At 39.2% G+C, this 15,352-nt stretch overlaps 1 protein-coding gene across 4 annotated transcripts in view; it reads right to left on the minus strand.

Moving 5' to 3' along the window:
• The window catches only part of lrba (LPS-responsive vesicle trafficking, beach and anchor containing), a 176,289-nt gene extending 161,714 nt beyond the window's left edge, over positions 1-14,575 (minus strand). For all 4 annotated transcript variants that reach the window (XM_013909267.1, XM_013909269.1, XM_013909268.1 and 1 more), the window contains exon 1: positions 13,661-14,575. In XM_013909267.1, the coding sequence (XP_013764721.1) occupies positions 13,661-13,846 (186 nt within the window). In that variant the 5' untranslated portion in view covers positions 13,847-14,575. The remainder of the gene's footprint in view (positions 1-13,660) is intronic.
• Between the last annotated feature and the right edge of the window lie 777 nt (positions 14,576-15,352).

Here is a 15,352-nt window from a genome sequence, read left to right on the forward strand (position 1 = left end):
TTAACCAGTCAAAACTTCATAGATGGGTCAGCTGACATATAATAGGTAGGTATTGGTTAATTGGCTAAGTCACGCCCAAGTAAATACCGGACTAGATCATTACTGATTATTCACATTTTGCTCAATGTTCAAGCCTTTTTGAAAATGGGGTTGTACAATAACCAGATTCATACAAGTTTCAATGTAACGCCTCCAAATTTTCAGTTAGTGCAGCCGCTTTGACTCCAGCAACCTACGCATTGTGGGTTAGCATGTAGGTATGCAATCACAAGGGTGCAATTTTGCTGGTAAAGTGAGCTTTAACTCAAAACTCAATTTCAACACGCTGGTTTGAATACACAAGTATTACCTGGGTATTCTACACGTTAATACTTTGATCAGTAAAATAACCGGATAAGTAAAGTCTGAGGGAAAGCAGATGATCCCTTATGAAGGGTAGAATCATTCAATCATGCCCTTTACTAATGCAGAGGAACACGCCTCTAGTTACAGAGCGGCTTCAACTAGAGGAAGTGAATATATCACCAGTGTGTCTGTCTGAAGTGAAGCTGAATATCATTAATTATACTAACACTTTACCATAAAGCTATGAACACTGTAAAGTGTCAAGAGTGTCAAGAAACCATCTGTTCTGTGCTTCTAAAACTACTGCACATAACAGACTTCAGGTTTCAATGTAGAAAACCTTTCTGAATCAGAATGACAGCTGACTTGGTCTGAATACAACATTCAAGCAGCTGACACTGGGACACTTCTCCCCCCTTTCTTAGTTTTCAGCCTAGTCTGTTGCATTTACTCATGTAAAATATTAAGACATGCACTTTATCAACTTGATCTCAGATAGCTTCTGATAAATGTCTCTAAATATTTGCATAGAGTGCAGTAAAACTAAATTAATTTGAGCAATTTGCAAAGCAGTTTACAAAAGGTCAGGGAAAAAAGTTTAGTATTAATCTCTTATAACACTTTTACTGAAAAACAGTTATTGCTGTATGATGCAATTTCAATAGAAATAAAAAAGTAACTTGTCATGCAATGCTGTGTCATACAAAACAGTTTGCCACATTTTCCACATTCTTAAGTCTATCACAGATATCCAAGGGCAGTTCATTTTCACATTATCTAAGGTTTACCTAAATTGCTAATCAACCTGCCCAAAAACAAAGGAAAAGGTAGACAGCAATGCTATGAAACACTAGAAAGAGAAAAAGCAAGAAAGAACATTTAGACATTAACATTTACATTACTTTCCCTTTAAATCTTTGCTCACACTATATTATGTTGTATCCAGCACATATTATGTTTTAACATTCACAACCCATCTAAGCATCTAGCACTGAAACTTGACTATCTGCCAAATAGTACTGCAATATCATCACTGTGAAAAGAAAGGTTAACACTGCTTGGCCAGAAGCTATAGCGTTCAAACATGTCATTTTAACTAGAACTTCAAGGTGCCAGCATTCAAAAAAAGCACATGCTTTTCACATAACAATGCTTAATATAATAGTTAATTATCTCAGGTAGGTGCAACTCCTAGCTGGTCAATGTACAACTTTATTTTAACAACAGCTGACCTGAGCTGTTGTTAAGTCCACTATCATAATTGTCCTTCAAGTGATTCCACTATTGTTACCGTAAATGCTGGAACCAATAAAAATGATGAGTAGCCATTTTATCTTTATATCTCCTGAAGTCAATTGTTGATAGTCCTGCAGTCTCAATGCATAAAACACTTAATACTGTTACCCCTCTGAAAAAGAAAGCTATGACTCAGGAGGCCAGTCCCATGGTTCAATTCACACTTTAAAGCATCAAAGCATTTATAAAGAATTTCAGCCAGTCTGGGAAGATAAGCTAGAAGTGCACATTACTCACTGTTATTGGAAGGAAACAAAAAACAACATTTTTTAACAGGCCGAGACAGTCATAGTAACTCAGTTCATTGATTTAGCTGTCAGGACTGAGTCTTTCCAAACTGTCACAGATGTATCATCAAATGGAGCCGCTTTAGAATAAGACCAGATTTAGACTGTTTCTCTGTGAGTTAGCATTAACAATAAGTTGATTTAGACCATAAACGGGCCCCAAATGGATTTGACAAATCTTGAAGACATATCTTGCAGACAATACCTGATTGGAACTGAGATTACTCCAGCAATGACCCAAGGCATAGCTTCAAACTATGCAAGAACTATTCAGACAAATGCAATAAAATGCTACTCTGTCTGTCCATGTATCATAACGTATCATACCTCACAGCTACTGAGATGTTTGTTACATAAGGAGTACCTGTCAAACTGAGTGAAAGGCCTCATGAAGCATGTGGGGTAAAGTCTCCAAATAACCTCTGCAAGTTACCAGCTAGAATGTCAAAAGAATCTGGGTGTACTCTGCATCTCTGATCACCAGCGTTTCTTCACTGGCTCTCAGTTAATAAAAAATAAAAAATTAAAAAATTAAAAAAAATTAAAAAAAAATCACAAATAGCATTTAAAATCCTTTTCCTCATGTACATAGACTTTAATGAACAAGCTTGATAATATCTCAAGCTGATTCCACACATGAACTGAGAAAACTGTCAGAGGAATTGTCCAAAGCTCTCTCAGATGTAGGACACAGCAGGAGATAGTTCACATCAGCCATGCCCTCAGTACTGGAAATACTCTGTTTGGTTCAAGCGAGGGTGCTGCTGGGTAGCGTGATCATGAGAAAGGACACAAGACAACAGACAAACTAGGAAGTTTGTCGGTCAGAGACTGTTGAACATCCAATCAAACCATGTCAGATGTTTTACATCCTGACATGTTTTTCCACTGGGTAATCTCTATAATACTATAATGCATGAAAACAGCTTTAAAGACTTATCATAATATCATCCTAGTAGAGCTCTTTGTAGTATAGTGCAGACTTCAAGAGTATCCAAATTAGGACGGCAGGCAAAGCTATCAGGATCCTGTGGGTTCAAGAGGCAGACACCCTGCTCTACTTTAAACAAGCGGCCCAAAACTTCTCTTCAGGGCAAAAATTGCATAAAGATTAAATGAAACTTAAATGAAGTGACCCTAGCCATTTACTTAACGGTACAGTATTAATCTGTGTGCAAGAAAATACAAATGATAGCGGGCATAATTACCCCTGTGGCTCTTGGGCACAGTTTTATTATCAGCTTGTTGGTGTTTGAGAGCCTTCAACAGCTCCTGTTCCCAGTTTCCGCCATCATAACCATTAGCATCTTGACAAAATGCCTTTGTGAGCTGGCACAGTTACAGGCGAAACAATAAGTAGAGATGTAGGCCAAGTAGTAGGCTACACTACCCTGACCCTGTTTCTTAAAAGTAGACAGTCACTGCAACGACCGCAAATGATGAGAAATCTATGAGCAGTTAATCTTTTACTATATGTTCAGCATTCTACATTTAAAAGCAAACCTAAACCAGAACAGTTTGGAGAATGGTACAAGTGACTCAAGTTTGAGTGAAAGAACAACACCCAAAGAATATTAATTTAACAGAAGTTGCAGGAAGACAAAAACCATTAATCAAAAATAATCAAATTAATAACGCAAGTTTTTCTTTTGGTTTCCTGGAATGTTTGTTCTCTGACAATAATTGGAAACTTTAAAACTAACTTTCAATTAAAAAACATGCGATTACATCTAGACTACTGTGTGTGCAACAAGACTTTAAGTTGGATGTGTTGCCTGCTTGATAAATGTATTCTAGCCACACTTTGCCAATTGTGCATACGAGCTGATTAGTTTACAAATAAACTTGCAGAAAGTAGTAATTCTAATAATTGGAATTGTGCTCACTGAAGTAAAACTTGTATAAACAATAAAGCTAATTGGTTATTCACTGCTGTGTGTTACAAGTCTACATATGGTGATCGCCTGAAATCTAAGTTTGCTCACTTACAAAGAAATGAACAGTCTCTAATTTTTTGGTAGTTTCATTTTAATACACAGAGAGAATGTCAACCAAAAATCCAGAAACAAACCCCACATTTCATTAAAATTAAATATTGCTTTTAGCGTCATTGAGTAGAATGAGTATTTGATACCCTACCAACCAGAATTTTGACTCCCACAGATTGTTTGTGGGCACACAAATTACAATGAATCAATTACAGATACTCCCAACTTCAACTAGTTGTGTGTATATAACACACGCGTCCACAGAATCAATTTCTTCCATTACAACTTCTCCACCACCATAGGGGAGACCAAAGAGCTGTCAAAGGATGTCAGGAACAAGATTATAGACCTGCACAAGGCTACATGTGCTAAAAGACCATCTGCAAGAAGCTTGGTGAGAAAGCGACAATGCTGGTGTGAATATTTGGAAAGGGAGGAAATATAACGCACTTAGAAACGCAGTCTCCAACAACACCATTAGCAACACACTATACAATAAGGTCCAACCGTTCAAGAAAGAACTTGTACAGGTCCAACTTAAGTTTCCCAGTGAACATCCAAATGATTCAGAGAAGGCTAGGGAGAAAGTGCTGTGTCCAGATAAAAATCAAGCTATTTGGCATCAACTCAACCTGTCGTGTTTGACGGAAGAGAAATGCTGAGTATGACCCAAAGAACACCATCCCTACAGTCAAGCATGGAGGTGGAAGCATTATGCTTTGGGGCTGTTTTTCTTCTAACGATACATGAAAACTTGAAGGTACATAAAGGGCAGGGCCATGTACTGTAAAACCTTAGACTTCCTGCCCTCAGCCAGAACACTGAAGATGACTCATGGATTGGTCATCCAACATGGCAGTAACCTGAAACATGCCACTAAGGCAACAAAGGAGTGGCTAAAGAAGAAGGACATTAAGGTCATGGACTGGGTCACTCAGGTACATGTATTGCTTGAGGATCAAATACTTTTTTCACTCAATGACATTTAAATGAATTTATAACTTTTCTGTAATAGGTTTTCTTTTTTTCCTGGACTTTTGTTTGATATTTTCTCTCTCTGCATTAAAAGGAAACTATCAGAAAAAATAGAGACTGGCTTTTCTTTGTAAGTGAGCAAGCATACAAATTCAGCAGGGAACAAAGTAATTATTTTCCCCACTGTACTCCAGAGGTAGTTACCACTAAACTGTCATGTGGAACAAGTTTCCCTAACCACACTCCTGAAGTAGGATGTGACACCAGGCAACTGTTCCCACCCAGTGCTTATCAACGCTCCCATTAAATCTTTTTAAAGCAAAAACAGGAAAAACAAAGCACACTTCTCAGAGATATTTCATGTAACTACAGTGTCCCAAAATACTATATCTCAAGCTTTTAACTGTCTCTAAATTCTTGTTATGCAAGACATTATATCTCTCCGATGACACGCATCTCTTTCAAACCCTGTTAAATCCTGAGGCCATCTGCCTATTTGTCAACAAACAGCAGACAATGAGGCATGATGGGTGCATTATCTGACCTGCTGCAGGGCTAAATAAAGACTGCATAAAGAAGGAGAAAACAGGCATTCCAGTTGTGGCTTTTTAAACCCACTTACACCTATAGCTCATCCAGACCAGCTAATCCTGTTTACCCTCAAGAAAACTCACTGTGGTGATTTCACTGTTATTTCTATGAAAAAGACATGACTGCCAAAATGGTGCAACGAACACAAATGCCCTCTTTTGTTTAGGGAAACAAAAAGACCATTTACGGAAACAATGAGCACTGAATATTATTCTGAAAATAAAATAAACACACAGTCATGCTGACAGTCAACAGTCCTATACCACTTCAGACTACCTTCAGATACAGTGATGCAAGAAGAAAGAGGTGTGACCCTGAAATTGGGCTGATGCGACAGATAATTGAGAGAAGCAGATAGCATTTCATTCATGTGTCAGATTAAAGGGCTCTTTGTTACTGCCAGAGAGGGCAAAGCATGCCTGGAGAGAGCACAAGCATCGCCCTCACTCTTACAGCTTTTGTGCCAGACTGCTTGCAAATGAAGGGAGAATGTGTGTGTGCTTGTGGGCAACATATGCACACAAGCAGTGAATTATGAAAAAGAAAAAAAAAAAGACTCAAGTGTTCATATTAACACTTGTCTACCATCTTGGGGATTATCTTATTGCAACCATCGCTAGTTTCTAGTCAGGGCAAAAATAGCCTGTATCTGCTGATAAGAATAAAGCTACTAAACTCAATTTCACAGTTTTAAAGCGTGACACATAATAATTCCACAGAACAACTACTTTTCGGGATTTATTCCTGCACTGGGAAGTAATAAGGGTCCCAGGCAGCCTATTTAAAGAAATAAAAAGGGAAGATGCAAGTTTAGAACAATTAATTTCACTTATGACAGCCTATCTCAAAGGAGGATCCTCTGTGTCAACATCAGTCCCACAGATGATAAAGTGGGCAACAAGGCACTATCAAACAGAAACTGCACATGCTCAGAAGCACAAAGACAAAGAAAGAGACCTTAAAATATCACTGAAGAAACAGAATAAAACTGATTTGCCTCGTTGACACAACTACAAATACAGAATGCCTGGAAAACAGTAGCCTCGTAGAAGGGAAATTAAATGCAAGTAGATATCATAAAAAAGGATAAAGACATGTCCAAAAAGAGGCCATCTAAGCTATAGCTACAGCTAAATACAGATTTAATACATAGTGTTGCAGCAGGTAGTTCAAATACAGTGGCTCAAGACAAACTGAAGCACATGGACAGACAAATACCAACACTCCACATTTTAACATTTGAAAAAATGAAATGAGAAACTTCAACTTTATGAATGAAATTATGATTTTACTATACGCCATCTTCCAGAAAGCCCTGTAGCATAACAAGATCACTTTGGTTAATGAAGCCCTGTGGTACAGACTGCATTTTCAGATACATGAATAAACCCATCCCATATTTAATAAATCATAACTAAATAGAAACATCACAGAGTTTTATTTGTGGCTTCTTCTGCTACGAGCCTTCAGGCTGTAGTTCTTTGTGATAAACACAAATACTTTGATGTGATGCATCATTTTCATAAAGGAAATCAAAACTAACACTTAAATGATCATAGCCAGTGTATTCATATAGTTGTGGGCTGCATAGCTGTCTGCCATCGGCTCTATGACCTTGTATTCAGGTAATGCCGCCGTTACATTCCACCCATCTCCTGTGTCACCTAACAGAGGAGCCATGATTCCAGCTCAGCCTGGCTCCTCTTCACAGAGCGTCACATTAGTCAGTGCTTTATTGGGCCTAGGAGATTACCTACCCTATGTAAGGCAGCGGTATACCTCTTTCATTCTCTTATATTGGGATAACCGCAAGAGCCCCGACGTCCCACTGCTTCATTTTAAAGTGCCCATGTATTAACAGTATTTACACCCTCTGAGATGTCCATTAAACACAATAAACCCTAATGAAGGAATACTGATATTGCCTAATTGCAGCCTTTTATTTCCTCATTTATTTCTATCCTATGTAGCAACATGTAATTATGTGTGATTATGCATTACAAGGCTGTCTTTGCAAATCTACAATAAAGTCTGCTAACTAAAAGAGAATTACATCAGCAGACAGATACAGACAGTAACGTTTATTACTGGCTCAACTGAGAATTAACACCCCAGTCTGCAGCTCTTTCCAGCTTTCAGCACACTGTTTCAGTTAGCCAGAACAAAAACAAAACAGTGGCACTTCCTCTAAAGCTGTGGGCAGCCACTTAAAGCACAAGGGCGCAAACAAACCGATTCTACACTACCTGCCTTAAAAAGGGGGGAAACAAGTGTTCAGTTCAGTTCAGTTCATTTTTATTTCAAACATTTCAAACACGTGCCTTCACAATCATTACAAACTATTATTCCATTATTTGTTTGAAAAGGAGTAGGCAGAAGTATTTACTTATTTGTCCCTACCCCCTCAAGTTTTACCTCTCATTCATTGAATTGTTTTTTTTTGTCTTAAATTAAACAAACAACATATGCAACAAAAATAAAGCAAAACAAAACAAAACAAAACATACATAAATCAAAAACAAGAAATTAGCAAGCCCCACCACAGTATAGTTTCTTTCATATGAAAAATACAGAATGTGTATATTTGCAGATACACAAGTTATGGAAAAACAAACAAACCAAAACCAAAAAAACCAAAAAAAAGAACCACAACACCATTACCAGCAACATTACCGTCCTGGGTTAACCCCGTTTTCTTCATTCTTATACTTATTTAAAATTAGGTTTTTATATTTTACTTTAAACTGTTTTATGTTTTTACTGTCTTTTATTTCTTCTGTTAAACTGTTCCATAATTTAACTCCTGCAATTGAGATCGACATGGCCCTTTTCTGTATTATAGTTATTGTTTGTGTGTTACTTTTGTATGCGTTTCCCCACACCTCTACACAGTAGCTCATATATGGCAGTAGTAAAAGCACAGTATAAAATGTGCAGTGCTTTCTGATCCAACATATGCTTTGCTTTCCCCAGGACGGCAATGCCCCGTGCCAATTTCCCCCGAATATAAGTAATGTGTGGCTTCCAACAGAGCTTGTGGTCAATGATCACCCCAAGAAATTTTATTTCATTTACTCTTTCTAAATATACATTGTCAACACATATTTCTACTTTGATGTTTTTCTTTTGGTTTCCGAACAACATAAATTTGGTTTTATCTAGATTCAATGATAATTTATTTATATCAAACCACTTCTTTAATATCGTTAATTCCTGTGTGATCATCCCCAAAACCTGTGGCAATTCCACACCTGAACACAGTATATTTGTGTCATCTGCAAATATTACAAACTTTAAACTCTCCGATACTCTGCAGATATCATTTAAGTACATAATAAACATTTTTGGACCCAGTACTGAACCTTGAGGTACTCCACAAGCTATATCCATCAAATTAGATTTATATTCATTTATTTGTACATATTGTTGCCTATTCCCTACATAGCTTTTTAACCATTCCAAAACCACTCCCCTAAACCCGTACTTTTCCAGTTTTTTTAATAGAATTTCATGATTAACAGTATCAAACGCCTTCTTCAGATCTAAGAAAACGCCGAGCGCATACCTTTTATTATCCATACATTCCGTTATCTTTTCCATTAAATCTATCAGTGCCAAAGCTGTTGATCTGTTGCTTCTGAACCCATACTGACTATCTGTCAGTAATTCTGTCAAATCTTTTTATGAAAAGTTTTTCCAGTATCTTAGAGAACTGGGAGAGTATTGACACTGGTCTATAGTTTGTAAAATGATGCCTTTCACCGGTTTTGTAAATGGGAATAACTTTAGCAGCTTTCATTTTTTGTGGAAAAAAAATGACAAGTTGAATATATATTTTAATGGTTTTACAATACCATCAATAACTGTCTTTACTGTTACCATATCAATATCATTCCAGTCTGTACTGGTTTTGTTCTTAAGTGTAAACGAGTGACTACTAGACAAAGTCAAACATTTACTCAAGCCCAAGAGACCCACACATTTTGCCCCTCAAAAGTTGGCATGGGGTTAAAACACCAGTGACCATTGGACTTAACATTTTGACAGGAAGCCAGATATCAATATCTCAGACTTGCTAAATGTTGAACTTTGTTCACCAATTCATCTGTGTTTCAAGAAGTGCCATGTATAATCTGTAATCTAGTGGGATGAAAACTGTAACTCAGCTTCCCTTTGTCCTAACCAGTGTGGTTTGGGGATTGTTTGGTTTTTTAAGCCCACTGATTGGCCAATAGAGCAGGCTGTAACACTTTGGCAATAATTAGTTTCATTTCGTTTTAAAGAAATATTCATTACTTTTGTTTTAATAGTTAAAAGGTTAGAAAACATGATTTAAAAAAAAAAAAAAAAAAAGCTCGACTATCAATTTGTGTGGCCTGTTGTCATAATGTGCACAAATCATGTTGTACACCCAATAACATCTTGACACAAGTGCTTTCAGTTTCTCTGGCTCCATTCAGGGTGGGTGCTGCTATGCTTTAGACATGCAAAACAAACAACAACAACAACAACAACAACAACAACTACAAAAAACGTGGACACCTGTTGAACCATTATGAACATGTATGATCAAGAGTAATAAGCACATAAAGACATAGTAAAAAGAAAGTATGCCATCTTTCAGGTCTGTGTCTTTATATATCAGGATATAACAAAAAAATTTCTGTTCCTTAGTGGGTCCGCTAAAGAACAGAGCTACTATTTAATTCCTGCTAATCACTGATAACTGATAACCTCTATAAAAGCAGAGGTTTTGGTAGTTTGTTGGTCTGGAGCATTCAGCTGTGTGTTATCACAATGCCAAGGAGCAAAGACATCCACAGTGATCTCAGAGAAGAAGAATTGTTGCTGCCCATCAACCTGCAAAGTCTAATAAGGCCATTTCCAAATGATATGAAGTAATTCTGCAATGGGAAATATTATTGACAAGTACAAAACATTCAAGACTGTTTCCAGTGTTCCCGGGAATAGAAATCCCAGTAAATTGACCCCAAGGTCAAACATTATGCTGCTTTTGGTTTCTACCTTATTCAGAAGGGGTAGCAACAGCAGGTAGCGCTGCATATTTAAGTTAACAGTTTAAATCCCAGAAAGTTGATTCTGTTTTAGTGGGAGGGAAGTCTCATCAATCAAGTTTCCTGACATCTTCACTCCCAGCTGAACATCAAGTCCAAGTGTGACTGGGAATATGATCCCAAACACAGCCTCAGATCTACAAGCAGAATGGCTGAAAAAGAAAACAATCAAGGTGCTACAATGTCCCAGTCAAAGTCCAGACCTCAACGCAATGGAAATGCTGCAGCAGGACTTTTAAAAGAGCTGTGTAAAAAACAAATGCCTGCAAAACTCAATGAACTGAAGCAACGCTGTAAAGAATAGAGGGACAAAATTCCTCCACAGTGATGTGAGAGACTGAAAGTCATACAGAGAATCATTACTTCAAGTTATTGCTGCTAAATATGATTGTACAAGCTACTCAGCTCTTCATTCACCGCTTCGCATTTTGACTTAGCTTTTGTTAAATAAATAATGACGTGGTGAAATGTGTCGAGTCTTGTTGTTCATCAGAGGTTGTATTTAAATTATTTTAAAACCTGGTAAGAACCAGATGATTTTTTAACTATGTCTCAATACATAAAAACTTAGAATTCCCATATTCTTTCTTTACCATAAGTGTGAAAGCCACTGCAGAGGTAATCCGTTTGAAGCGAAAATATGCCTTTTTTTGCACATTGTTCCTCTGGCTGTGTGCAAACTTGTGTATTTGATGCAGACTCTGGAAAAATAAAAACTTGCCATACTCAGATCCAAGAAAATAAAGAAACAAAACATGTTTATGCTGTGAAATTCATCCCTTGTATTACACCAGTGCTGCTTTAAACAGATTGAATTTGTTAGCCAAGACAGGTCCAATGAGCCATGACAGGGCAAGACTTCATAGGACCAAAATATATAAAAAAAAAAAAAAACTGTCTCTGAATACAGATATTGTACTCTGCCACACAGATTACGGTTTGTTTGTTTTTCCTTTCCTCTATTTAAAAGTAAACTTGAATACTGGATTATGTATCAACAGTTCAGCTGTTGCACTGACAAAAGTTCAGCTCTCTATTCTCTGGCCTGCTCATCTTTACTTTCACTTTTAACTGACAGCTATATACCCCTTGAACCTTGTATCGAGATAGCGTGAAGCAGATCGACCAACTGAGGGGGGGGACACAAAACAGCGTAACACTCAGACTGTGACTGTGTGAAGCAAACTCTTCTTTGCCCCCATCTATAGCAAATTCCTGACTCCAGGCACAAACAGGGCCGGCACATGAGCCCGTTTTTCTAAAAACAACTGAATAGTGGCGTTTATAACCCAAGCCCACGTGCTGCGAGTCATCACAACCACTGCTGATGAGTTGTGACACAGAGAGACAATACTCTTGGGGAAACCATGTAGTATTTAATCAATGTAGGGCTCTGGCAGATACTACCAAAGAGAAAACTACGACCACTGTGATAAATCAGACTATCATGTGGAAAGCTGTAGAATGTTGTAAGCATAATGAAATGCACAGCACCTCCTGAAAAATGACACTCTCCATGAGAAAAATGCAGTCCAGAAGAGCTGCAGTGAGACAGAGGAGCCTGTACAGATCATATTAGTACAATGATGGCTTTCTCAGCTTAAACGGGGAAAAAACACACACACACACACACACACACACACAAAAACAATTGTACATATAGTCACTGGAAGCTGCTACTAAAAACAATACTTCCCCGTGATACTGCGTTTACATTGTCTGCTTTTCCAGTCAGAGGTCCTCACTTTCAATCACATGTCTGTCTAAAATTAATAATAGCAACAGACAGACAAGACTGGACACAAAAAATAAAGAAATAAATGAGGAAAAAGCAAAAAAAAAAAAAAAGCTTTACTTTTGCAGCATCCTGGTGACACTACAAACGTGTCCAATCAAAGTAGGTCAGTGTAACATGGGTCAGTATAAGAGTGGAAAGACAAGTTAACTGATCGCTTTTTGTCTGAAAGGCATTTCATCATCATCTGCTTTGTTAATCAATTCACCGCTTAGTTTTTCTTCTTGGTTAAATGAAGTTTTCAGGCTCTCAGCTGTGCTGATATTTAGCTGATGGGATAGTTTGTGTTTAGTAGTGCTTACAAATATCTCGCCATGAGTCAGACATCTACTTGCAGTTCATTAGCCTCCTCTGTGGGGGTTGGCGTTGGGAGTAAACTATACTATATGACTATAGGCGAGCCTCCCCTATCTAAAGGATTCCATTGTTGTACCACTGTGACAAAGCAGTTTTGCAGGTTCTACCTTCACGTCTCCTCCCTCTCCCTTCCTCCCACACCTCACCAGTGAAAGCTGCAGTTGAGCATGCTCCCATTCATCACGGTAAGTTTCCTTGTTACTGGTAGTTTCATTCATTCTCATGCAGACACCGCAAAGTCACTTTGTGAAAAGCTTTGAGGCAGGCGAGGGCTATCAGTACTGCAGACAGGCCAAGCTGGGGTACATGCTTTAAGGTGGCCAACAGGTAACAGACAGATAAGGCACCCAGTATGACTGACCTGGATATGTCACACACTCTCTCACACACACACACACACACACACACACACAAAAAAGCACTGACTGATTTGCTGCTGCCGCAGTATTTTCTCTGCCACGATTATTCTCACATTGGTCATCATGTCATGTTCAATAACAACCTTAGTAACATGTTTTTAACACTGATAATTACATGTGTACATGCAGGGGCCCAATAAGACAACAGAACAATGCAGCATAAGAAACTGTATGACATGCATGTCTAAATAATGAGAACCTGCTCTGATGAGCCCAATCACTCCAGCTATCTGTAAACAACAAACCAACAATATACCATTTAATTTACAGGGCCACATGGATAATAAGGGTTCATTAGAGAGAGAGGTCCTATAGCTGTGACTCACTGCAGTTTCCAGTGTAGGCTGCTTGCCTTTAAGTCAATATGGCCACACTTAGTAGAAAGTATCGATTTTGTCAGTGCTGACAGACGATCAACGCCTTTCTTTTATGCAAATATGGGTGTAAGCCAGACTTTCCCAAAGATTCACAGCCAGTACCACAGCGTGACAGTGCTATCTATGGCCTATTCTGAGCCCCATAATCAGCTTACCAGGTTGAACACCGTCTCCACAATGTCTCGGTTGGAAACTTCCCCAACTTCCACCAGGCCGGTGAGCACGGCGAATTTCATTCTTATCCCCCTGATAGGCACTCCGGGGTTGAGCCCCACGGCGCCAGGTCGCCCGTCCTTCCCTTCACCTGGCGGTGCAGCGCCCGCTGTCTCCTCGCTAGCCATTGCTAAGGAAGCGGACGGGACAGGTGGCGTTCACAGGTAAGGCACCTGTTCACCTCCAATGGTGACAGTGGAGCCGATGTCAGAAGAGGGAAATAAGGGGGAGGGGGGTTTATCTCCCCTTCAGCTGAGTTGTTGACAGTCTATAGGCACATAAGCAAGACGTTTCCCTCCCATCCAAAAACAGCCTCGAAAGTGGGTAAAAAAAACAAAAAACGAGAGAATTTGATGACCGCTGACACCGCGAGGCTGGAAATGTCAGTGCTCCTCTCCACGGTGAACTACTCCTCTGCCCTGTAACTTGATGCCACACGGAGGGTTTTACACTGTTAAAAGCCGTGGAAAGTGTGGTGCAGGTAACAAGGGGAGAAGCAGGTGAAGAAGAGTTCGCCCTTTTACCTGTGTCCTCCCGTGCTCCTGTGCACAAACGGCAAGCGAGGATACTTTAATATCTCCGCACAGCAGTGGAAGTTGCTATTGTGACTGAGTCCACTCACTTGACAGGTAGCGCTTGGCATAATAATAAAAAAAAAACTCAAACTGAATGGAAGCAAGTCCGCCAACAGCTCCGGAGAAAGCCGACAAAGAGCTGAGGTCCGCTCGGTGACCCCCTCCTCCTCCTCGGGAAACTCCGCACACTTGGCTAAATGGCAACGTTGACCCAGCTGCGCTGCATTTGCTTCCTGATCTACCCCGGTAGCTTCAGCTCGTCACCGCCATGACAGTATAGCCCTTGAGTGAGTGGCGCATGCGCAGTACACAACTGGGGACTGTTAAGCTCAGTGGCAGGTGTGCAGCTCAGGTGGTTTTCTAGCTCCGTGCACAGGCACTGCGTTCAAATCAACAGCGTGTGAACTGAGTTACTGCGAAACGTTAACGGTTTGAGCCCTGCCGCTTAGAAGTCCTCTCTAAACAGGCTCCACACAACAAAACTCGCGATTTCACAGTCTCTCTACACGCACACCACATCATTAACATCAGTAACACAAGGAGGCAAAATAAAATGCACAACAGTAGTCCGCTAACCTCAGCGAGAGAGCTACATTATCACCGTTCAAGCAATGCCAGCTAAAATTAATGTGGGACTATAAGCTTGGAAATTTTGTGTCTGAGCTGTGTCTGTCGCACAGTATGCATATTTACACATTACAGGTTATTGAAAGTGTCTTTGTTCCGTTTTCGGGAAAATCAGCTTGCTACCCTAACCTCAGGACAATGCACATGTCACGTGAACCCAATGTAAACTACAATGCTGAAGGGAGGACGTATAATAGTAAGCAGATAATGCTGCACTTTAATATTTCAAAAAGTTACACAGACCATGGGCTGTTTATGATAATCCAGGTTTGACTGTATGCTGTGTATCAGCATGCATATAAACCTCAGGGGATATATTTCAAATACTGCACTTGAAATGTGGCTTTATTTTGAACATGTTAAAAACATAAGGAAAAGAATAATCACAATGTATAACTTTACATGTTGAAAAGGGAGCAGAAATAAGTCTAA

This window comes from Pundamilia nyererei, unplaced genomic scaffold (assembly GCF_000239375.1).
Source record: "Pundamilia nyererei isolate P.nyererei 1_Seehausen unplaced genomic scaffold, PunNye1.0 scaffold00022, whole genome shotgun sequence".
Classification (NCBI taxonomy): Eukaryota; Metazoa; Chordata; class Actinopteri; order Cichliformes; family Cichlidae; genus Pundamilia; species Pundamilia nyererei.